This window comes from Habropoda laboriosa, unplaced genomic scaffold (genome assembly GCF_001263275.1).
Source record: "Habropoda laboriosa isolate 0110345459 unplaced genomic scaffold, ASM126327v1 scaffold187, whole genome shotgun sequence".
NCBI lineage: Eukaryota > Metazoa > Arthropoda > Insecta > Hymenoptera > Apidae > Habropoda > Habropoda laboriosa.
In genome coordinates, this window is record NW_017100299.1 from 278324 (window position 1) to 305425 (window position 27102).

General features: G+C 39.8%; 1 protein-coding gene across 1 annotated transcript; it reads right to left on the reverse strand.

Annotated features, from left to right (window-relative positions):
* Positions 1 to 815: 815 nt before the first annotated feature.
* LOC108573940 lies at positions 816 to 7901 on the reverse strand. The gene is made up of 6 exons (XM_017936431.1): positions 7763 to 7901; positions 6354 to 7303; positions 5274 to 6149; positions 5092 to 5195; positions 1098 to 1213; positions 816 to 937 (listed from the first exon to the last, which is right to left on the reverse strand). Exons 1-6 carry the CDS (start codon positions 7899 to 7901, stop codon positions 816 to 818), a joined length of 2307 nt encoding a protein of 768 aa, XP_017791920.1.
* Between the last annotated feature and the right edge of the window lie 19201 nt (positions 7902 to 27102).

Sequence of the window (27102 nt, forward strand, 5' to 3'; positions counted from 1 at the left end):
CTGTGCATTTCATACGTGTACCGTTGCATTTTATATATAAAAAATGTTAGTATTTTTCGTTAGTTTCGTATCTTTGCGTTTGGTTCCAAACTTATTGCCAGGGGTAGTATATGATGTAGTGTCATGGGGTGGTTCGCCTGGTTTTAAAATTAGTATTATTTCTGCGAATTTCCATTGTATAGGAAAATGCTGTATTCGAATAATTGCGTCGAAGATTTGAGTTATAGCTACCACGGCTTTTTTAGGTAGTTCTTTTAATACTTTTGCTGTTATCAGATCGTATCCGGGTGCCTTCTTGTTGTTTAATAATTTTATTTCTGCTTTAATTTCCGTCGGCGAGAAATGTTTAATCGGATGGCAGGGCTGCAGAGGTAAGTTCAGGTAGACTGTTATATCTGTCAGATCTTTTATAGTTGACGATATATCGTGTGGTGTAAATATGCCTGCTAGATACTCTGCGAAACTTTCTGCCTTGTCCTTATCTTCTCTTGCCCATGATCCATCTTCTTCTCGAATTGGGGCATTATGCTGTATGGGCCTTTTGAGTTTTTTTTGTCGCTTTCCAGAGCGAACAATCTGTGTCTGAGTATGGTGAAAGTTTTTGAATATAATACTTAATGTTGTCATTTTTGTATTTGTACAGTAGTTTTTTTAACTGTCTGCTTAGTTTGTTTGGTATGTTTTTGTCATACGGGTGCCTACTGAGTTGCCATTTTCGCTTAGCAGCCCTTTTATCAAGATTTTTTCTTTTATAGAATATATTTCGGGTAATTTGCTAATTCCATGGATTTCCATTCTTCGCTTGGTGTATTGATTTATGCTGTATGTTGAATAGTTTCGGTTAATTTTTGTACAGCACGTTCAGTGTCAGTTTCTGTTTTTATTGGTATGGCTAAATTTATATGATCGTCTAGATATAATTTAAAATTATCCCAGTCTGTGCGAGAGTTGTATAAGGATGGTTTTTTTATCTTTGATTAGTGTTGTGGATGTTAATGTCAGTGTGACAGTGTGATGAGGAGCAATTCGTTTTGTTATGAAAATATCTAGTAAATCAGGTAGTTTATTGTTGTCTGTGGGCCAGTAAGTCGGCTTACCTGTACTGAGAACTCGATATCCGTTTGTCGTTAATGCTTTTTGTAATTCTCTACCTTTAGGGTTTATTATTCTTGATCCCCAGAGCAAGCTGTTTGCGAACTGCTTGTGAAGAGTCCTGAGTAGTGTAAACGTTAGTATAACAACTCCTATGTGTATTCTTATGTGTCCTTTAAACTCGTCAGAGGTCAAAATTCGTTTTTTCCTATTCCATAACTGATCAAAGGCAATGCCGCTTACGAACCGTTATTCTGTAGAAGAGTGGCCCATTTGAGAATAACCAGATAGGTTCAGTTCTAGTTCTGGATAACGGTTCCTTTTTGGCACAGCTGTGAGACCCTTACAAAAATGGTGTTACATTCTGTAGATGCAAACAGTGAAATGAACGTAGAAAAACGTAGTGGGCAAAGGAAGATTCACAAGCCCAATCGACACAACCAAGTTTTGTAACAATATCGTGTTTGATATCATTTTAATCAGGAAAACCTCACCAATATTTTGATAAAATTTGTATTAACGAAAAATTGAAAATAACAAAGTTTTGTAGTTTTGTTAGTATTGTCTCACGGACATGCCGCCACCGAATGAGATAAGGAGATGCCGTGACCGTATCACATTATTCGCTTGCCTGGTTCAAGGGTGGTCCCCCCTTGTGGTGGGGATAGACTATGAACAGTTATCGTGTAGATCCCAACGAACTCTTATAGAATCTTTACTGTATATCGATTTTTTGCACGTTAAGGAACATTTCTATTTCTAGTTTTCGTTGGGCTAGACCATTGGCGTTCCAAACAGCAATTTTTAGTGAACTATCCATTTTACTATTTGTGTGTTTTTAATGACTGTTATTAGCAGGTTAGTGATCATACTGTGGCGGGTACGTCGCTGCCAACAAGCCCTTACCGAACCTGGTTCTATTCTTCCACGCGAACTTTCTCTTTTCCAACTCCTTCAGATTTTGGTTTCCGTTCTTTTGTCTCTCCCCGGGTTAAGACTTGCCTTCGTCCTTGAGTAGCCTAAGAAGCGCACATGTGGCATCCAGGTTCGCACGAGGACGAACGGCCCCGCTTTCTACGAATTTTCCGTTTCCACCACTTTCGCCACTTCTATCTTTATCTATCTCTACTCCTGTCTCCCTGTCCTAACAATATAAAAACCCAATACGCCTACACCTCCGGTCAGTTTTTCCTTTACTAGCCATCGCAACGTACCCACCGAACCGCTGCCGCCGGGACAATTAGCGAACAAAACAATTATATTTTCAGGGCGAACTGTACGCCGACCATCGCACTTAAATCTTAATAAATTGAGGTGAAACCAGCGTGTTTGCGAGACACCGCGATGAGGCACGGACCGTAGCAGTTCGCGCCTACAAGGGTCGTAAATCCTTGACTCGATTATTCAACACCGCGTTGACTCGAAATTCCTTACCACGTTTTGGCGTGAGAAGGATGATTAAATTGTAGGAATGCGTTTTAACAAACAATATATTTATTCTATTTGGTAGTGAGTAGTGTTCTGTTTAGTTGAGTGTGTCTTGGTGAAAGTTCTGATCTTAACTGCTTTTCTAATTCTCGTAGACTTCCGTCGTCGCTAATTTTCCGGACCGGGGAAAATCGGGGGTCAGTCTAGTCACCTGATTGGTAATTGGCTAAGCCAATCGAATGATGAATCCATTGACATCTACCTATTCCGTGCGCTCGAAACGCAGTCCGTGCGGACTAGACAGTGTCAGTGGGGGTGGAAGGCGTTATAATTGACAATTTGGCAACGTGGTGGAATTTCCGCCAGGCTTGGGTCCCGAGACATGACCTGGTCAATGGCCACTGGGTCCGGTCTCGGGGCCCTTTGGAAATTCATGTTTACGATACCTGCAATTAGCCGTTGAGGACGAAAAAACTCTGAAAGATACCATTTAGAGGATTAGAAAGGAACCAACTCTCAAAAACGGCTGTACCGACTTGCGTATCATAAACGTGCCAGCAATTTGCATTTCGGATATGATCCCTTGTACAAATTGCTAGCCACCCGAAGAGCCGTATAAACGGCAAGAAAAAAAAAGAAAAGAAAAAAGGAAAGCTGAACCGTGGGTACGCTGCGGAACATCCTCCCCCCGTTGAGAGGCTACCGATCAAAATTGAATTGTGTGTGTACAAGTGTGCTGATGTATCAAATGTGATTATATGTGTATGTACAATATGTTAATGAGTGATATTATTCTCATTCTTTCGTGGTGGTCTGCTCCCTTGGAATGGTGTCGTCCCCCTTGGAGGCTGGATGCTGTGGCTTGTCATCCTGAGATTGGTTAGGCAGAGGGACTAGTTTTTTGACATTCCGATCAAATTCGTTCGTGCTCGTTTTAATAGTAACTGCACGAACCATACCGTCGGAGCCAGGGTGGATTTTAATTACTCTGCCTAGGGGCCACTGATTTGGGGGTACGTTGTCCTCTTTGAGAAGTACGATTGTACCTTCCTTGATTGGGTGATCGCCTTTTACCCATTTATTGCGGCTGGTCATCTCATTGAGATATTCCCGGCGCCAACGGGTCCAGAAATGTTGTTTTACTCGTTGGATATGTTTCCAACGCGATAAGCGATTCGGAGGAATATCTCTGTAATCCCGCTCCCGTAAGCTCATTAATGCGTCGCCAATGAGGAAATGGCCAGGTGAAAGAACAAGGAGATCGTTAGGATCGGATGAGACAGGTGTGAGTGGACGAGAGTTAAGGATTGATTCTATTTCTATAATGAGAGTGTTAAAATCTTCAAATGTAAAAAGCTCAGCCCCGACGACGCGTTTTAGATGATATTTGAAGGCCTTGACCACGGCCTCCCAGAGTCCTCTGAAGTGAGGTGTGTGGGGTGGCATAAAATGCCATTCTATGGATCGGTTAGCAAGAAACGATTGCACCTTTTGTTTGTGATTATCTGATTGCAAGAGTACGCGGAGATCTCGTAGCTCATTGTTAGCGCCGACGAAATTGGTACCGTTGTCCGAGTAGAGATTTGCACAGAATCCTCGTCGAGCTATAAATCGTCTTAATGCTGCAATAAAAGCTTCGCTTGTGAGATCGCTCACTAGCTCTAGGTGAACTGCCTTCACCGCGAAACATACGAAGACGGCGACGTATGTGTTGCGTCTTGTACTTCGAACAAGCAATATGTTCGAGAGTGGTGGCGCTATGCTGTCGCTGGTTTGATGATGTTGGTTTGATGGATGGTGTGATGTTGGTGAAGATAAATAGTGTCACACGTATTTCAATATTATATTTCAGAATAAATTACTTGGTGATATAATCAATGTCTTAGTGTAGTGTGCGTGTGAATGTCGATCTTTATACAAATCTTAATAATCATCCCGTTTGAGGGTGTTGTGTCGCTATTTATATGAAAAGTGGATGTGTGGGAGGTGATGGTGTGCGCCAATTAGAGCGTGACTACCCTTCGGACAGTCCTCCAGGACCCGCTAGCATACCGCCCATCCTGGAAGTCCCAGTTGGCAGGGTGGTGGTACGTCGCGTTGGCGGGGGCATGAGGTCCAAGGGTAGCTCGCTCGTAATGGGACTTGAGCGGTCGGGGCGACGGGGAAGGTTTTATGGTACGGCACTGGTTATCGGATGGTCACGAGTGGGCACCAGGAAGACATGTGGCGCGCAGAAACTTTATGCTGCTACCGCCATAAATGCTTCCTGGGCCTCGCTGACAGTTTAAAAGATTTAGTTGGCTGAAGGCAAAAAAAAGGAAAGGTGTGCATTCAAAATCGTATGAAAGAACGGCCGTGCCATAAACCCAATCCCTAACAGTATGCTTTAATTCGATTGCGGTTTCGATGATGTTTTTCTTTAATATAGAATGGCCCGCAATAATCCACTCCGACGTTCGTAAACGGGCGAGATTCTGTTACTCAAGCTTCGGGTAAATTACCCATTATGTATTCGACCGGCGGTGGTCGAACTCGGCAGCAGCGTACGCAATCCTTTATGACGTTCCAAACCTGGCTCCGCCCATCGATGGGCCAGTAGCGCTTCCTGACAGCGTAGAGTGTTGCTTGTGTTCCTGCATGTAATTGTATTCTATGCTCGCCTTCAATGATGAATGCTGTGACGGATGATTTTGGTAGTATTATTGGATGTTTTTGAGTAATGGCATCATTGAATGTATTAAGCGTCCTCCTACCCGCAGGATCCCCTCCTTATCGATGAACGGGTTCAATTTCTGAAGTTTCCCCTTTATACCTGAAAGCCTTCCTTTATTGAGGCATTGAAGCTCGTCGGAAAAATGAAGTTGCTGTAATAATTGGATTAAACTATTTCGCGCGTGTTGTAATTCTGATGTGGTGAGAACTCCTTTTGCAGATTGTTTCGGTCTCCACCGCAAACAACGGGCGACAACGCGCACGAGTTTCTCCCACGATGAATACCTTTCGAGGATGCTGGCGTCGATGACGTTTGTAGCCAAACAGATGGTCATCTTCTGTTCGGGTATGTCATTTACTACCGGAGCTTCCCACGTTGGCCAATGTGTTTGATTTTTGGCAAGCCAAGGTGGACCATGGTGCCAGATGGATAGCTGAAGAAACTCTTCTGCTGTTTGTCCTCGCGAGATGATGTCAGCAGGATTGTCTTTTGTTCTGACGTGGCGCCAATTGGAAATGCTAGTTTTCCCCTGAATTTCTGCCACTCTATTGGCGACGAAAGTTTTCAAGGTGTTCGGAGGTGTGTTAAGCCAATGGAGGACGATTGTGGAATCGGTCCAGTAGAAGCTGTGATTGATCGGGATATGTAGAGCATTTTCGACTGTCTTAGCTAACGAAACGAGGAGCAATGCTCCGCACAATTCCAATCGAGGAATTGTGTGTGATTTTAGAGGAGCTACCCTTGATTTTGCGACCAAAAGTTCAATTCGGATGCGGCCGTGTTCGTCGATGGAGCGGAGATACACGCAGGCTCCGTAAGCCTTTTCGCTCGCATCGCAAAAGCCATGTAGCTCTAGTTTTACAGCTGAATCGACGATGGCTTTCCATTGGAAAGTGACGTTATTCAATAGTGGTAACTGTAAATAATATCTTTCCCATTCGTTATGTATGTTTGATGGTAGAGATTCGTCCCAATCTACTTTGATGGTCTAGAGTTTTTGAAGTAGTATCTTGGCAGTAATGATGACCGGACCGAGAAGACCCAGTGGGTCATAGATTTTTGCGATTTCCAAACTTATTGTCCGCTTTGTGATGCGTCCTATGGGTGTGGTCGTTCTTACCGCGTAGTGAATGGAGTCGTTTGTAGAATTCCAGAATATTCCGAGTGTTTTGAGGGTTGAAGATTCTCCAATTTCAAGATTGCGATTGAGTTCTTTTTCTGCCAGACCGTGTAATAAATCTCTGTCATTCGAGGCCCATTGTCTAATATTTAGACCGGCGCCTTTTAGGAGAAGGGTTAATTCCTCTCTTAGCCTTAATGCTTCTTCCTTTGTTGAGGCTCCTGTCAACGCGTCGCTCACGTAAAAATCACGCTGAATGATTTTTGCTGCGCTGGGATAACGGTGTCCTTCATCTTCGGCCAGTTTATTGAGGCAACGTATGGCTAGGTATGGGGCCGATGATAATCCGAATGTGATGGTATTCAGTTCGAATGTTTTTACCTGTCCATTGGCATCGCGCCACAGAACCCTTTGATATTTCCTGTCTTTTGGGCGGACAAGAAATTGCCTATACATTTTTTCAATATCACCCGTAAGAACGTATCGGTGAATGCGAAATCTTAATAAAATATATAGTAAATCCTCCTGAATTTTCGGTCCTGTATGTAAGGCGTTGTTTAATGATACACCTGTGCTACTTTGAGCGGAGCCGTCGAATACGACCCTCAGCTTTATTGTCTGGCTTGTGGTTTTTATAACTCCGTGATGCGGTAAATAATATCCGTGGTGATCGGTATTATCAACCATGACTTCGGACATGTGTCCAAGATCCAAATATTCCTGAATGACCGCGTGATATTGTTGTTTGATTGATTGATTCTGTTGTAACTTTCGTTCTAATGAAACAAGTCGTTTCATTGCTTGCCGTTTCGATTCTCCCAGTTTATCGATCTTGTCACTGAAGGGTAATGCGACGCTGTATCTTCCTTCTTCGTTGCGTGCGACGTTGGCTTTGAAATGTTCTTCGCAGATCCTCTCCGATTCGGACAGATGCTGAACTTGTGGACCCTCTTCGATTTCCCAGAATCGGGTGAGATCATTTTGGAGATCAGCGACGTTGGCGTGGTAGGCAGTAGGTTGAGTTGGAGGTGAGTTTGGAACGCTCCCCCCGATTACCCATCCGAATCTTGTTTTTTTGCAAATACAAGGCTGAACTCTCGGATGGTGTTAGATTAATTTGCCCCACACACAGCAATGAAAGCGCTGTCCCTGCACCTAATAATAAATCGATTGGCGCTGGTTGATGGAATTCTGGATCGGCTAGCTTGATGTTTCTGGGGATGTTAATTGCGCGGCGATCAATCGGTTGATTTTATTTACAGAAGTTTATTTGCCAACTCTTCTGTGATAAAGTTTGTGGTCGCACACGTGTCGATCAACGTTCGACATTGTATCGGCTGCTGTTTATGGTCCAAGATATTGATTTTTGCCGTAACCGTTACGGAATTAATGATAAAGGTGTTTTGAACCTTCGATTCCGTTGGGGTCTCTGACTGTCCTAGTCAATCCGACGTCGATGGTTGATAGCTGGCCGGTGGGTTCTCTATTGTTCGAGGGTTTGACCGCGGCGACGGCGACGTATTGTTTTCGGACTGTTGCGTGGGCCATGTTTTATGCAATAGCGTATGGTGCTTTTTATTGCAAACACGACATGATCCTGATGGGCATAATCTAATGGGATGTTTTTTTCCTAAGCAGTTCGGACACAGATCGGCAAGTTCGATGGTTTTTATGCGTTCTTGGACCGGTTGCGCTCTCAAAGTTGCGCAATATCGCGTTTCATGATTGTTATTGCAAATCATGCATTGAGATGTCTGCACTGAAACAAAGGCGTGACCTCGCGGCGCTGCGAATCTGGTGTTCCGATAATTTTCGTGTTGTCTTCCTGATGGTGCGGGCAGGGGTTTTGAGACCGCGGCTGGAGCGCAGTTTGCTCGCTTCTCTAGAAACTCAAGAAGGCTAGTATACGCTGGCATCTTCTTGTCTTTTATTGTTAGTTCCCAGTGCCACGCTGTGTCCGAGCTTACTTTGGACAAAATTATTGAAACGGGGATGCTGTTCCATGACGCGATGTTTTCGCCGAGATTTTTTAACGCCCGAAGATGCTGATTCACGGGAATATCTCGAATTGCGTCGCAGTGACTTAATAAAATCCTTCGCGTGCAGTCGTATTTTTCTTTTAACAATTCTAATGCGTCTGCGTAGTTGGCGTCTGTGATGCTGAGGGATTGTATGCATGTAGCGGCCTTTCCCACTACTGTTGATCGTAAGTATTGTAATTTTTGTACAGGGGTGAGATCGTCATTGCGATCGATCATCGAGCAAAATATATCGAAATATGACGTCCATTTTTCGATTGTGCCGTCGAATGTGGGCAGACGCATTTCCGGCAGTTTTATAGCCATAGGGGCCGTGACGGTAGGCGCGGATGATTCGACTGTGGTCCGTCGCGTGATTATTGCTCTTGATCGCGGCGCGAGTTATGACGTCGTAATATTGCTCTTGAATTTCGTAACGACGTGGAGCTTCTGATTCGTTTAATTCTTCAATCTGGAATTGGATATCGTCGAAACGCTTCCAAGCATCGTTCAAACCGTTCAGGTGCGTTTGCAAAAGCGGTATGTTTCGTAGTTCTGATTGTTCCTGCGACTCGAGGAATTTTATGAAGGTTGTGATTTGCCCGATAATGTTGCCGTGTTTGCGCTGTAGGGAGCTGAGACTTATTCCGTGCGAGGCGGACTGAGATTGAACCGAAGATTGATCTAGCGTTTTGTTTGGCATCGTGAATGATGCTAGGGAAGGGTAAGAGGAATTGGCGATACAAAATTGAGCCTACCTTTGCTGCACAGCCTGGTTGCTACGTTTGGCAGTTCTGTCGATTGACCCTTGATTGACCCTCTGATGATGGACACTGTCGTGTCAGAATGATGATCCGTTGCTTGTTGCGTTGGATTCACGCAGAAGATTGCGTGTGGTTGTTAATGTCTTTAAATGTTTGTCACACTCAATGTCTGTTGCACTTAGTGTTGTTTTCACTAATCACTATCACTGATATCCGGCTCGAAGGACCAGAAATATTTGCGAGACACCGCGATGAGGCACGGACCGTAGCAGTTCGTGCCTACAAGGGTCGTAAATCCTTGACTCGATTATTCAACACCGCGTTGACTCGAAATTCCTTACCACGATTTCGCGTGAGAAGGATGATTAAATTGTAGGAATGCGTTTTAACAAACAATATATTTATTCTATTTGGTAGTGAGTAGTGTTCTGTTTAGTTGAGTGTGTCTTAGTGAAAGTTCTGGTCTTAACTGCTTTTCTAATTTTCGTAGACTTCCGTCGTCGCTAATTTTCCGGACCAGGGAAAATCGGGGATCAGTCTAGTCACCTGATTGGTAATTGGCTAAGCCAATCGAATGATGAATCCATTGACATCTACCTATTCCGTGCGCTCGAAACGCAGTCCGTGCGGACTAGACAGTGTCAGTGGGGGTGGAAGGCGTTATAATTGACAATTTGGCAACGTGGTGGAATTTCCGCCAGGCTTGGGTCCCGAGACATGACCTGGTCAATGGCCACTGGGTCCGGTCTCGGGGCCCTTTGGAAATTCATGTTTACGATCCCTCCAATTAGCCGTTGAGGACGAAAAAACTCTGAAAGATACCATTTAGAGGATTAGAAAGGAACCAACTCTCAAAAACGGCTGTACCGACTTGCGTATCATAAACGTGCCAGCAATTTGCATTTCGGATATGGTCCCTTGTACAAATTGCTAGCCACCCGAAGAGCCGTATAAACGGCAAGAAAAAAAAAGAATAGAAAAAAGGAAAGCTGAACCGTGGGTACGCTGCGGAACACAGCGCAACGGCGTTCCTCACCCACCTCAATACTATTTTGATTCATCATTTGTTCAAACATCTTTTCGAACTTACCCATAAATACAGCAAAGTCCGTTTTATTTTCATCCTCGGGATTTGTGTGATTACCTGTTAGAATTATGGTAATAAATAAAAGATATTGTTTTAATTATAAATCTTTATTCTGATACGCGAGGAAGGCACGTCGCTATGCGATCAAACAAACATAGACAAGACACTGAGAGAAAAAAAAACATATCAGCGTCACCCATACTAAACAGATGGTTACTATGTTATTTCTATATATATATATATTTATATTAATCTGTCTCAGTATGTTGATTATTTTTGCCGTTACTATTACACAGACACATACTCATTTCTCTTTATAATCCAACACGCCTCCTCAAAAATAAATCAACTTTACTTAAACAGATTTAATAATTACAACATTTCAGCAACTGATATTTAGAACAAATATAACATAATAAAGACATTCCTTCCTCGTACTCTGTATCCCTGGGAAAATTACACATAGCCCAACATTTGTTGCAAGGATTAGGGAAACCCAGAAAAACCTAATCAGACTATTTCAATTATTTCAAAAATATTCAAATATATATTAAAGTATATAATTCTTCAATTATTGCACGCCCATTCGTGCCCTAAATTCCAGAAATTTTATGGCTGGCAACGGCTTCGTTAACACGTCCGCTAGCTGGTTCTCTGTTGAAACAAATTCAAGTTGTATTACTTTATTTTCAACTTGTTCTCTTGAAAAATGATATTTTATGTCTATATGCTTTGATCTTTTGTGACTGCTTGGATTGTTAGCTATACTTATACAACCTTTATTATCCTCATAAATAATAATTGGATGCTCAATCCTGATATTTATACTAACTGCTAGTGACTTCAACCAAAGTGCTTCTTTAACCGCTTCAAAAAGAGCCATGTACTCTGCTTCCGTAGATGAAGCTGTAACCGATGCTTGTCTTTTTGTATTCCAACATATTGTGCATCGTTCGAATAATTTAAACAAATATCCCGTTGTACTCTTTCTATCATTTATATCGTTGCCTCCCCAATCAGAATCAGCATAGCCACTCAATAAATTACTATAATTGTTCCTTACATAGGTCAATTTAATATCTTTTGAACCCTTTAGATATCTTAGTACGCGTTTTAAATTTTGCCAGAGTTCTTTGTTATTTTTATTCGTATATCTACTTAGAATATTAACTGCAGTACACAAATCAGGCCGCGTACACACCATTATATACATCAAACTTCCGATTAAATTCCGACATGGTGCTTCACATTTTTCATCCGAATTTAAAGCTACGTAATCTAATTTGCTTGGAAGGGGCGTACTTACGGGTTTAGAATCATGCATATTGAATTTCTCTAAAACTGTTTTTATGTAAGCACTTTGATCTAAAGTTATTTTATCATCATTCTTTCTGACATTGATTCCAAGAAAGAACTTTATATCTTTCAAATCTGTCATATGAAATCTATTCATTAAATAACTTTTAAAATTTTTCATTGTTTCACTATCAGCAGTAGCAATCACAAGATCATCCACATATAAAACTACATATATATTTTTCGATATATTTCCTCTATCCAGAATATAAATACATCGATCGACAGATGAATTTCGAAAACCTCTTTCTATAAGGCTCTTTTCAAATACTTCAAACCAACATCTTGCTGCTTGTTTTAAACCATACAAGGCTTTGTTTAATTTACAAACTTGACCAACCTTGCTTTTAATTCCTTGAGGAACTTTCATATAAATTTCTTCTTTTAGTTCACCATTTAAAAATGCAGTCTTAACATCCGTATGGTGTATTAATAAATTAAATTGGTTCGCAAAAGCAATTATAAATCTGAAACTTGTAATTCTTGCGACTGGCGCAAAAGTTTCATTGTAATCAACTAAATATTCTTGGCTAAAACCACGAGCAACAAGACGGGCTTTGTATCTTTCTGGATTTCCAAATTCATTATTTTTAATTGTAAATACCCATTTACAATCTACTATATTTTTGTTTTCAGGCTTTTGTACTAAAGTCCAGGTTTTATTCTTTAACAGAGAATCAATCTCATCGTTAATAGCCTGTTCCCATTGAACTCTATCATGCCTGGTTTCAATTTCTTCAAATAAACTGGGAGCTTTATGTACGAAAGGTTGAGCACACATAAGGTAATCACAATCTGTGTTACCTTCATCATAAGATACAGGGTGTAATTGTCTAATCCTATCACTCCTTCTAGGCTCAGGTATTTCTTGCATTTTGTTTTTGTCATTTTGAGATGAAGATTCATTATTAATACCTCTTTCAGTTGCAGGTTTATTAGTTTCCACAACTAATTTCTTTACACTCGGCCCGGCAACATCTGATTCACTATTTTCAGATTTATGATCTACTAACATATAAGAGTAAAGAATTACAAGGGCTTAAAACGACGGATATTAAAATGACGTTGGTTCGCTGGTCGATGGTTAGGTACGATAATGTGTGGGCCGCTGCCCTTTTTCCCGTTTTTATACGCTTCTTCGCCCACACTCTATATCCATTGGGTTCGTATCCCACTAATATACCTTTCCACGATTTTTCATCAAATTTTGTTTTTCTGACTTTATTATGTATATAAACCGTGGAACCGAAAATTTTTAAATACTTTACTCGAGGCCTTTTACCATGCCACAATTCAAATGGTGTTTTATTTTGTTTTAATGCTTTTGTTGGGGTTAAATTAATTAGATAGGTTGCAGTGAGAACTGCTTCTCCCCAAAACACTTTATTTAAACTAGCACCACTGATCATTGTGCGTCCTTTTTCGGTTATTGTTCTAACTATTCTCTCGGAAACACCATTTAATTGAGGAGTACGTGGTACAGTTAAATGATAACTTATGCCTTTTTCAACACAATAATCCTTCATCTCATTTGACAGATATTCTTTGCCATTATCGCAATACAAGTTAACAACCTTTAAATTGAAATGAGCCTCACTCTTAGCAACAAAATCTTGAAATACCTTGAAAACCAGATTTATAGGTTACTAAGTATGTTACACAATAATGTGTATACTCATCAACAAACAATACGAAGTAATTTTTATTATTAATTGTTGAAGGAGTAATAGGACCACAAACGTCTGAATGAATAATAAACAATGGCCGTTTTATATATTGTTTATCCTTTTTCTTTTCAAAGGATAACCGTGCTTGTTTACCTTTCACACAAGCTTCACATAAATTATCATTAGGTACTACCCTTTCAATATGGTTTATATCGTCGACCATTTGTTTATTCTTCAATTCTAAAAACTTAAATTTACCCATGTGACCTAATCGTTGATGCCACAGTTCATAGTTATTACTTATAACACTATGAATCTGAAAACGATTAGAAACTACCCTTTTTATATTTACTATAAAATGAATCGCTGTTAAATTGTTTAAGCTCTTACCTTTTATTACAATCTTATCATTTTTATTAATTGTTACTCCCTTTTGGTCAAAAATTATTTCCATGCCGGCCTCTTGCATCCTTCGTACGGATAACAAGTTGTATGGCACGTCATGACAATAGAGTACGTTCTCCAAGGTTCCTTCTACTCCCATGTTGCTGACCACCTGAATGGTCCCCCTTTTCGTTGCTGTGATGTAGGTGCCGTTTTTAGCTACGGAAATTTTTATAGGCGGCTGCAATTCCTCGAAACTAGTGAAGAACACATCTTGATTTACTAGATGGTCCGATGCTCCGGAATCCAAAAGAAAAGGCAGTTTTCCGCTTTCCTTTTGGTCGTGATGACCAGCCATGAAGGCAAAGCCAGATGCGCTTGTCTCTGCCACATTTTGTTCATTATTAGTCACTTGGACTGTGTGCACGGTTCTCTTCCTTTCCGTGTGTTGGAGGCTCCTCTTGTAATAAAAACAATCCTTTATTTTATGGCCGCTCCTTCCGCAGTGGTGGAACTTGATAGTGGATGCACCCTTATTTGGCCTTTGGTATGGTTTGTTTTTATTGTAGAAATGTTTTTTTTTATATTGTTTGGAAGAATCAAAATTATTCAATCGCGTTTGCGATTGTTTCAACTGTTGGATGTGCAGCACCTTTGCACTTGTGCAATTCTCTGTTTTTAATTTGACCTCGTGGTCCAATAACCTTGTTTTAACAAAGGCTAACGTTACGTTATCTTCGGATAATGTTTCAATGGCAGTGATTACACCATCGTAGCACCCAGGTAGAGATAGTAATAGATGCGACACTTTGTCCATTTCTTCTAATTTTGCACCAGCTGCCAATAGCTCCGTTATTAAATCTTCGAACGTCGAAAAATGTTTAATTAAAGGTGTATCACCTTGCAATTTCAATCCTAATAGTTGTTTTCTGATTGCCAATTGGGTGGCAAGGCCCTTTCTCTCATATATGCTATCTAAACTTTTTACGGGACGCACTTTTATCCAGATTCGTAAATCCGAGAAAGGAGTCGGCTAAATACTCCACTATTATGTCTTTAGCGACTCTTTCTGCTCTCACCTATACGTCAGTCTTCATTTCAGGAGTTGGGTCGTCAATAACGTTGATAACACCAAGTTCACTTAACAATGCACGAATCCTTAGCTTCCATAGACTATACCTGTCACCATCGAATGGTTTAATGTTCCTTCTCGTTTTCGAGCTTTCCATTTTTGTAATAATGTTTCTCTAAATAGTTAATCACTTAACGAATTACACTTAATTTCACGTGATGGTTCACTTAATAGATACACTTGTGTACAGTTTAATCACGTAATATAGACTTGGTTTATAGTTTATAATTTAATCACTTAAAATTGACACACACACACACAAGGATAAACACTTAAAATAAACACACACGCAAGGATACTAATTTAATAATAAAGAAAAACATGTTCTGAGAAACGTATTCTATTAGAATTTATGGTAATAAACTAAAAGATATTATATGAATTATAAATCTCACCTTTGGCGACTTGAGAGTAGCTTAGATTATTTCTTGCGTGCTGATATGTTCTTGTTGTTATGCCTGTTTCTGGTCGATGAGTGTTGGTATCGTTTGTCCTTGTCTTTTGAAAGTCCTTGTACACAGAGCATCCTTTATAATTTGCAGGATGAGGTCCGTTACACAGTACGCACTTAGCTGGATTGTCTTTGCTTTTGTTACATTCGTGCGATGGGTGGTCTCCCGCACATTTAACACATAAGTAAGCCTTAGTGCAGTATTTTCTCGTATGGCTATAGCTGTGGCATCGAAGACATTGTGGTATTATTTTTTTCTTTCGTGGAGGTTCCACTATTATTTTAGTTCCTAGTAGATTAGTGAGCTCGTATATTTTTTTATTGTTTTCTTTTGGTTCTTGATCTACGAAGAACATTGGTAGTGGCTCTTTAGTTTTCCAACTTCGGATGTTGCTTATGTTTCGAATTTCAAATCCTTTACTAGTTAGTTCTTCTTTGATTTCGGTGGTTGAGATAGTTGGGTGTAAGTTTTTAATTACGACCCTATAAGCTCTTTCTTGCTTTAATTGGTATGTATGATATTCGATATTATTTTGCTTGAAGAATTGAATAAGTTTCCTATAGGCTTCAACGCTACGGGTGTTTATTTTTATTGAATTATTAGCTGCAGTTTTACACCAGAATACGGTAGGACTTATTACTGTTTTTATATTATTTGTCATTAGTGTATAATTTGTTACATTTTGCACAAAGATTGGTGGGGTTTTTGATCCGGAATTAATGTTTGTGGTTTCATTATCTATTTGATTTTCTGTGTCCAATGAAGCATATTTGTTGGTGCTGGTAATCTTCTGTCCTTGCTTCTTCTGTGTAGTTGCCAATTTTTGAAATTTTCTAGGTCGTTGCCATTCAATGTGGTTAGAAAATTGTCTTCGATTTCCATATTTTTGTATCTTTTACGGGTGGATTCCGTATTTATACACCGCGTTGGTGTATATGATTGAGAAGTGGGATAGTTTCCTGTACGGGATATGATCGTCTATTACTGTTGCACCTTGTATTGGGATCCGAGAGACCCGTTATACACTCACGCTCACCTCTATACAAATCACTCGCGTAAACAGATTCGACACGTCTTATCTCTCCGACGGTTTGCCTTAGAATTATTCTAAAAATAAAAATTTTAACGTTCAGTGGATACCTTTGTTAGCACAACTTAAGTAAACGTAACACGCGATAGACTATTAACCGAAACGTATTATTTTATAAATGTAAGCGGCTGTTAAGGTACTTGGGTGTCCGTCTCGCTCGACGGCTATATTAAGAATCCTCTCCGCGTCCTATCCTGCGTTGCTCCGAAAAACTGTTGGAGCCCCCTCGTTCGACTTTCCGGGGAAAGGGCTTAGTTTATGATACCCTCAGGTACCCGCGCGCTTTCTCTTCCTGGGTGACAAAGTCCAGGCCACCACTTCGCCGCCGAAATCTCGCATTTCTTACACCTTCGTTCGGAAAAGCTTTTCTATATCATGAAACATCCCTTATAAGGGTAGTTTCTTATCCTAACAAAAACATAATACTGTAATCGTAATCTACGACCTCAAAAACCCTTAACCTGTTAACCGGGGAATTAATTTTTGTTCAACTCGTTTCACAATGGGGACCTTTTTCTTCGCAGTGAGAAATAATATTATCACACCTAAAGTAATAAAAGAAAATCGTTTTTCACTTATTGATTATATTTATTTCAACAAAATATTTTATGATATTTAGTATTTAGAAAATATACATATAAATCAAATATAGTCCTACAAAATTGTCATCTATAAATTTCTCAATATAAAAAAGGCAATCTTTTTGTTCAGGTCCTTCAAATGTAAGTCCAGATTGGGACAAAAATGGAAAAGGCGATCGTATTATTCCCTCACTTCCATTCACCTGATGCCGATTGAACACTTGCGTCTATAATATCATCATCTTCTTCTGATTCCACATCATCCGGTCCATCCGTAAAAAAGTCGTTATCGCTTTCTTCTGAACTGCTACTGCTACTTATTGTGGGAACGAAAAATGAATCGAGACCTGTTCGTGTTGGATTCTTTATTCAACGAAGGCGAGACCGTGAGTATCGTGGCGCGGGCCGATGCTTCCCAGCTCGGTTTTCGGTGGTAGACTCTCGACTGACCTTTGCGTCGTCGGTTGGAACCCTGGCTGCCCTCGGAACGGATCTCAAATGCCTCTCCGCTTTCGGAGGACAGCCATCGTTATCGGTCCGCCACGACATCGACGCCGACAAATGACACGTCCGTTACGTGCGTCTCGCCGTCTACGTTCTGTATAGAATGTGGCGCCGTGCGCGCTGCATGGGCCGCCACATTATAATTCAACGTCGTTTACCTGACCCCCCGGGCACTATTTCATCGTCACTCTCGAGCAATTCAAAAATATTTTCTTCCTCAAGATAACTTTTAGCCATATTTTGAAGAAAATAACAATTACTCAAATATACAACAGGCAAGTTATTACTAATATGTAAAATACTGAAATGCACATTAAACTGAAACCAAATTGTGCAAATTCGAAGTGTTATCACAATGTATGCGGGTATATTGCGCCGCGGACGAATGCGTGCAGCGGCCGTTTTTTCGTGAATCGCTATTCATCGTTCAAGTGACAGATTGCAAAAAACGTAAAAGTACGTGACCCGACAACAATGTGTTAGCATATGACCACGCTAGGATTTAATGGATAAGAACGACGTAAAACGTAATGCGTTCACATATTACGTTTAAAAATTTCCATGACGAAAAAAGTCGTCATGCCCATTGGAGTTGTCTTCCTGGTATGACGAAAAATTTCATCATACCCGGTTAATAGGTTAAAACTGTCATATTTATAAGTAATAATGTATAATTAAGAAATTTATGAATTAAGTCCGGGTTTTTACGAGTTTAGACCACTGTGTGTCGAGAGAGCGCTCCCGACGTGTCGACGCGAATACCCCGGCGTGTAGCTTCGCAAGCGGTTCGACGCTCGGTCGCGGGAGCGGCTCCTGCCCTCGTCTCGTGCGCGCTCGTATCGCGAGCTCCTCGTCAAACGGCTTTGCGAGCGGTTCCTCGAATCGCGTCGCGTCGCGATCTATCGCGGGAGTAATCTCTTGCATCGCGTCGTGATCCATCGCGAGAGTAATCCCTCGCACGGTCTCGCGAGTATTCTCGCGAACGGTTGTGCACTTCCTCGCACGATTCTTCGTGCGCACTACCTCGCAGTTGTTCACGTTTGCGCGAGCGTCCCCGTGAACAATCGCGCAATCGCCGTTGTCCCTTCACTTTCGTGGATCGGCCCATGGTTCACTGTTGTAGCTGTAGCTACGGCACGATCGTAGAAGTGTTACGGCACGTATTTTATCCCACACAAGTGTTGCAACACCGTCGCACTCGCACAATCGCGTAGAAACGTTTAAAATTGCGCATGTTACAACAGTTGGCACTTGTAACGCACAACTACACTCGCACGTGGTCAATCCCGCTTGTGACTTGTAAGGTCAGTTAAAAGACTGAGGCGTGCTTTAATATAAATGTGTTTAATTCCGTAATGCGTGGGTAGCTTGGTTAGGTGTCCACGGTGTGACTTCCTTTCCGAAGAGGAAAGCCCTTTTTCCTCGTTGTTGCCAAATGCGCCTCGCCAAGGGCCTCGAGGGTTGATTTATGATGCACGTGGCGTCGCACTCCTCGGACCCGATATCGCCTACTCGTTTTACGGTAAACATTCGGGCCAGCCGCCCGAATGCCCGACTTGACGGCACCTTAGAATTCCCTTACAAAAATGAGATCAAGCACGATAAAATTTAAATTATATTTACTTATTTAATTATTATTTACTATCATTTATTAAATAAGCAAATATGCTCCAAATTATATCGTGTTTGGTATAATTTTAATCAGAAAAATATGACAAATATGTTGGTAAAAATTTCATTCATCACAAATTAAAAATAAGAAAGTTTGACTTTGAGTTAAAGGTCTCAACTTATCGCGAACCTACAATGTTGCCGAATGGTTTGACTCTTAGTCCCTCTTTCTCTTTCACTCGCGTTATCCTTTTCTACGTTCGACACACCAGACTTCCGTTTTTTAGAAACTTCCTTTTTTTAGTTTCTACCGCTCGATAATTGCCAACTTTGGATCCCGATATTCGTACAATTATCGAAGGTTTCTTATACACCACCGCCGCTGTTTCCATCCGCGAAACTACATTCGATAGATATGAAATAACCGTTTGCATCACTGCAACCTAATAAAATGACGGAATAATATCCTTTATAAGTAAAGTTTACAGACCTAGAATTTTAAAATTTCTGAATACGCATGTTTTCCGTCAATGACTCCCAAACAATTTGGAAGATTCCAAAGTTCAAAATATCTCTCTGCTATTTCTTTCTACTTTTCTATACTAGGAACGGGCATGTAAGTTTCACATAGTGCAGTCCATATTGCTTACGTAGTTTCCGTTACAACTCGAGCTACACTAAAAGTACACCCTTCTCTTGCGAATACTAATGATGCAAAAGAACAACCTGTTGTTAAATATCTGAAAATGAAATGTCATTTATTAGTCAATACTATTAACGTCTTTTATTTTTTGTAGTTGCCGATTGTACAGAGAAATTGAGAAACATGGATTTGTAAGAAGTTTAAAACTAGCGGCAAATGGTTCTTCCGCAAAACAAAAGAGGCAGTATTATTTGCATAATGATATGCAATTTGTTCTTCCGTTTGTGAAACCAGTAGATGCATACTAAAAATTGTGGAAATCTTCCATCCCCACCAAATGAAGAAACGCAAGGAACTTTTGTTCTTCTGAACGGGATGATACAACAACAGAGACAACGGAGGATACAGTTGAAGAAACCCAAAAAGAAGACACAAGATGTGGAAAAAAATTAAAATCTTCTTCAAATGAGATGGACAAAATGTTTATGAACTATTTGAAGTAAAAGACAAAAATCGAGTGAGGACCACCGAAAAATGTTTTTGTTAAGTTTGCTTCCCGATCTACATAAATTATCAAACAGCGATATGCGGGAATTAAAAATGAAGACATTAATGTTAATAGATGAAATTCTAAAACATTCACGTCAACAAGCTACATACACATCCCTTTTCACCCACACTTTTAGTTTCGAACATGTCACCCGCTCTTTCATCACTTCTACACATACATATCCTTTTTCACCCACACCTTCAGTTTCGCACATGTCACCCACTCCTTCATCAACCTCTACACATTGCCTCATACATATTCCTTTTTACCCATACCTTCAGTTTTACACAGATCATCCACTCCTCCATCAACTTCTACAGAATTTCATCCTACTCCGCATACAGTTAACCTGGCGCGAATGTGGTGAAAAATGTTACTTTGAGTATGTGGTGGGGTATGACATACCCATGAGTTGCATTGGCTATAAATATTATAATATTAGTAAATTACGTTCAAAAATAATTTTTTATTGTAATTAGGTAAACAATAATCAAATTTAAATGACAACCATGTAATATTTTTAGACTAATTTTATTATTTAGAAAAAAAACAATTACTGAATTTTTGTAACAAAAAATAGGTACTTTCATAATAGCCCTCCAAAATAAATAAAAAACAAAATTTTAACGTCACTCTCTCAAAAGTCTCTCTGAGAGAGGAATATCGTCATTGGAAACACTAACCTTCTGTTCTGGATCACCGACCTCCTGTTCTGTTTCAGATCCAAGATTATGTTCACTACAATGGTCAGATTCATGTTCAGAGCTTGACTCATCAGAAGATTCTTGTAGAACTTCTTCTATCGTAGACGTAAAACGCCTTTCTTCCCTTACGAAACTCATTTTTAACCAAAAACTAAAAAGAAAATACAAAATAAGCAAAGAAAATAAAAACTGCCATTTCAAATTTTAGCAAAATATACACACACCAGCTATATGGTGGGGTATTACGTGCTCGAGAGAAGTTTACATGCATATATCTCGAGCGCCGGCTAACGCGACACTGCGATCACGCAACTATCCCCTTCCGCACCTCCTTAGCTCCAGCTATACGGAGCGACAAAACAATTGAGCGATAATTCAAAGAAATATGACCGTTTGCGTAACGCGTGGGAATGTCATACCCTACCACATTCGCGCCGGGTTAACAGTAATGTGTAAACGTACATTAAATAAATAATGTTATTAAAAAATAACAGGATATCTTACTTGTTTGTTTGCCCTTAATGCACTGCATGTGTATTTTTAACTTATAAATAACTTAATTTTCTTTACTTACCTAAATGTTATTAAAATACTTTCTTCACCACTTACACATTGTCACATATTTGTATTTTGTTTTTGTATCCTTGATCCCGCTACAAAATTGGTATATGTTTTCTTTCGCATTCTACAGAATGATTGAAATTTAGAATCTTCTCCTGCTAATTTCTTTGCACCTACAAACATTCTACAATGGTGTATCCAGAATTTTCTTCTTCTTCTTCTATTCCAAATATAATTATAGAGGGTGTCCCGTAACTCTTCGAACATCCGGAAATGTGGGGTTGCTGGGGTGACTCTGAACAACTTTTTCCTTTTCCAAAATGTAGTTTCAAGCTTCCTTTTCGAATTATTAACGAAAAAGGCTGGCCAATCTCAGCGCGCGTAGAGCCCACGCTCAGGGACGAGCGAACAGAGATTCACCCGCGCGCTATCGTGAACGACGCGTACGCGTGACTTCTCGATTATCGATCGCTGTCAAAAAAATTTGACTTTGCACTGCTGTTTTTATAAGGCTTAGAGAAATGGTTTTTGGCCGTCATTCCGACGTTTGTATAAATTTTTGAAAAAACTGCAATTAGTCTGAATCGCGAAGAAAATAGCGAAGGTCGTTTTTACAACTTTTTTATCTGAGCTCGAAATGAAAATCTAAAAAATACGTTTTGTAGATCTATGTCAATGATACACGTGCTGATAATTTCATCGAAATTGGTTAATGTTTCTATGAGCTACAAACGGTTAAAGATGATAAAAATCGCACTATCACGACTTTCAGCGTAAAACTGTAATAAATCTGCAGATTCTTACATCTTTCGATGCCTGTTGCTTGTTTCTCCATCAACATATTTCGATGAAATTTTATAATTGACATCGATTTCCAAAACGTATTTTTTTTCTTTTTCATGAATAACAAGTAAGTCGTTTAATAACTGTGTTCGGTACTTTTATTCGTTATCCGAAAGGAATGAAGTGTTCTATTTCTTATGAAAAACTTACCCACTCGTCCACGAATTAATCTGCTTCGACGGAACTGGGTCAGTGTGTCGATCCTGACGTATCCAGGCAATCCGAAACATCTGATGTTACGACCGTGTCGGTGAACTCATATGATCGGCCCCCGCCAAACGCCCCGCGGCCCGCGGGGAAAGTGGGGAAAAAAACAGAAGACGTCATATATTAATGTCGATGTCGATGTTTCTTGTTTCTGTATTAACGCTCATCGGTGAACTCACTTCCCCGCACAGATCACTTCACCATACGATCACTTTCTCTTGCCACTAGAAAAGGTTGGTATTTTATCATCATAAGTTGCCTGTTGCCAGTTGCCAAAATTGGGACTTTCATCACGGCGACGAAGAAAGGAAACATCAATGTCACCAGCAATTCGGGAATTGAGGGTGTACTAGAAGACGTCCTGTACTGCCCAGATGTGCCGTACAACTTATTGTCCGTACGAAGAATGCAGCAGGCAGGTTTGTGCGTCACCTTCAACGAGGAAGGGATCGAGATATGCAAAAACGGTAAAACGGTGATGTATGGTAAGCCCTTGGACAATTTAATAACTATTGATTTTAAAGTTAATGTGAAAAGAATAGAAAGCAGAAATTCTCAGATTCATAACGCAATAATTAATAATTATGAACTGTGGCATAAACGCCTAGGCCACATTGGCAAAGCTAAATTCTTCGAATTGAAAGATAAACAAATGATCGATGACATATGTAGAATATATTGAGGAAGTTATACCTACAAATAATTTATGCGAAGTTTGTATAAATGGCAAACAAGCAAGATTACCATTTGAAAAAGCCAAAGATAAAAATCATATAAAACGACCATTGTTTATTGTTCATTCGGATATTTGTGGTCCTATCACTCCATCTACCATTAATGATAGAAATTATTATGTATTATTCGTAGATGAGTTCACTCACTATTGCGTCACATATTTAATCACTTATAAGTCAGATGTTTCTTCTGTCTCCCAAGATTTTGTTGCAAAAAGTGAGGCTCGCTTTAATTTAAAAATCGTGAATTTATATTGTGACAATGGTAGAGAATATTTATCTAACGAGATGAAAGACTATTGCGTGCAAAGAGGTATTAGTTTCCATTTAACAGTTCCACGAACCCCTCAATTGAATGGTGTTTCAGAACGCATGGTCAGAACAATAACAGAAAAAGCACGCACAATGATAAGTGGTGCTAGTTTAGATAAAGTATTTTGGGGAGAAGCAGTACTTACTGCTACATATTTAATTAATTTAACCCCGACTAAAGCTTTAAAGGTACTTACACACCATTTGAATTGTGGCACAGTAAAAAGCCCAAATTAAAGTATTTAAAGATTTTCGGTTCGACCGTTTATGTACGCAACAAAATTAGAAAAACTAAATTCGATGAAAAGTCATGGAAAGGAATTTTACTTGGCTATGAACCGAATGGTTATAAAGTGTGGGATGTGAAAAATGGAAAACTAGTTGTAGTTAGAGATGTAATTGTTGAGATTTTCCGTAGAAGATCTTTATTTGATAATACACAAGATACACAAGATACACGTATGGCGAACATGAAGGGCCGAGACGCATTCTCCGACCGCGTACCTTCTTTGTGCCACGCGACGCGCCAGAAAACAATTGACGAGCGAGACATCGTCGATGCCTCGCTGGCACCATGAGGAATCACAGTCCTCAACAAAACATATTACTTGAAAACTCGACCAGTAATGAGACTCGAAAGTGTTGAAAGAGACACGAATAATGAAACTGATGCATCTGACATACGGTAAAAATCAGTAGAAATAAATGAAAAGTCTCAAAAATCTGATAATTATAAATCAGATGTATTGAAGTCGAGTGTAAAAGTATATAGTAATGAGAAATTAGGTGACGAACCTAATAAATCTGTAATAGAAACAGATATGCAAAATAAGTCTTTATCTCAAAATGATAGTGAAAATACACAAGAGAAATTTGAACCTAGAAGGAGTGATAGGGTTAAGCAACGTCCTCCCATTTCATATAATGAAAGTGACACACAATAGGATCTTCTCATGTGTGCACAATCATTTATTAATAAAATTCCAAATTCATGTGATGAAATTCAAATTAGAGAAGATAAACTTAAATGGGAACCTTAAATGAACCTTGGTAGAGAGGCCTAGAAATAGGCATATTGTCAACTGCAAATAGATATTTACCATTAAAAATAATGAACACGGAAACCCATCAAAATACAAGGTACGTCTTATCGCTCGTAGTTTTAGTCAGGAATATTTAACTGACTACAATGAAATATTTGCACCAGTTGTAAGAATTGCGAGTTTTAGATTTATAAATGCTTTTGCAAATCAATTTAATTTATTGATACATCATATGGATGTCAAGATCGCATTCTTAAATGGTGATTTAAAAGAGGAGATTTATATGAAAGTCCCTCAAGGAGTTATGAGTAAAAGAAATGAAGTCTGTAAATTGAATAAAGCCATATACGGGTTAAAACAGGCAGCGAAGTGTTGGTTTGAAATATTTCAGAAAAGTCTTGTAGAAAGGGGTTTCCAAAGTTCATTAGTCGACCGTTGTATTTATATTTTAGATAAGGGAAAGCAAATATGGAAACAATGACTAACTTTAAAAGATATTTAATGAATAGATTTAAAATAACAGATTTAAATGATATTGTAGTAGGATATATGGAATGGTAGGATATTCTTTGGTATCTGGGAAAAACACACAAAAGTTTATTTACTTTTCGTCGATACATGTTAAATGTTTGGTACAAAATAATTTTGAACAAGTCAACGTAGTGTTCGAGCTGTTGCTTTTGCTTTCGGGCGTCCGTCTTTAAGCAGCCGTACTCTCCCGTTACAATATTAACGAAACGGATAAAACGATTCATAACAATTATTGTGGGAAGGCGTCCGATGAGCCTCCTGTACTCTACTCTTTGGAAGGCGACTGGCGGATAGTCCAGCCGTTCTCTCCATATCAACAGAAGTACTAAGCAATCCTCTCCAAGCTTCCTCAGGCGTCCGGGTAACCTCCCTGTACTCTCCTCTCTAAGAGGCGACCGGCGGATAGTCCAGCCGTTCTCTCCTCCAGAGAGTGACCCAGGTGTCAGTACCCGTACTCTCCTGTGCTGTAAGGGCGTCCGAAAGCTAGGCTTCGTACTCTCCCATTCTGAAGGGCGACCGATGGTAATACCTCGTTCTCTCCCAGCAGAGTACAGCAGGGATGCGGGCCGCGTCCCGCGGCCGTGGTATTTATATTTGACCGTTGCTAATGAAGCGCGGCTAATCAAGAAGACGCGTCGCTAAGTATTTTTCCGCGCGAAACCGCGAGACTCCCGCGTAAAACCGCGAGTCTATCGTGTATCGCAAGCTAGTTTCTTCTAGAAGCTTCTATCGCTTCGCGATTATTCGGCTGACGACGAGGATAGAGAGTCGTCCCTCTCACTTCCTCTCGCGAAATGGAATTTTTCGGCGTCTTCGTTGCTAGTTGTTACAATATTAAATTTTTCTTAGGAATAAAAGTTGATCGTAAGAATGATAAAATAACATTAGATCAGACTGCCTATACTAATACAGTCTTAGAAAAATTTAATATGTATGAGTGCAACCCCGTTAGTACACCATTACCAAGTAAATTGGATTATGTAGCATTAAATTCTGATGATAAGTGCGACGCACCGTGTAGAAATTTGATTGGTTGTTTAATGTACATAATGATATGTACAAGGCCCGATTTAAGTATTACAGTTAATATTTTAAGTAGGTATACAAATAAAAATAATAAAGATGTTACTGAACGGGCCGTTGTGGTGGGAGGACTCCTCGCGTCCTCGCGTTTTCCCGCCGCGCCACAACTCGAGCGAGACCATTTCAGTCGCATAGCGGGGGAACCTCGAGAGGGGAAATTTGCTCGTGAGCAAGAAGTTAAGCAGCTCTGGTCTAAACCATTTACCTACAACGCAACTTCCCCTCAAGCGCCTGCAGTGTAAGACCCAAGAATAGTGGGGATGACTTGAACCGCCTATTTTGCCTCCATTTTGCTATGCTGTGACGTCAGAGGCTTCACTTTAGGTTTGTCGGACAGTACGTCCACATGATGCTCCAACCTCAATGTTTCGAAGGGATGCGCGATAGTTTAAACACCAGGCACCGCTCGTTTTGGGTAGGCTGCGTACGTAACAACATTTTCGTAGGTAGCAATAGCACTAGTACTTACATATGCTTTGAAAATAATTCTACCTAGATGTATCATTATGTGTATCATCTGATATTTACTTTTATAAATAGATGAAGTATTGTATAAAAGATTTTCAAAACTGCATAAAGAAATCATAAAATATAATTAAAATATTTTCACTAGTATTTGTTCTATAATTTTGCTTTTATAAACATATATAATTTAACGACACAAAAAATAATTTCAAAAGTGAGGAAAGAAGTAGAAATTAGCTACTTAACCACCATATCACCAGTAACTTCGACAAAATCTTAATTGTATACAGGGTGTACGATAACTGTTGGTACAAAATGTAAGGGGTGATTCTACAAGCCAGAATAAGATTGCAAGTTTGCATTGACGCAAAAGGTCACCACTTGGAACATCTCCCGTAATGTAAGAAAGTTTATTTTACTACCACAT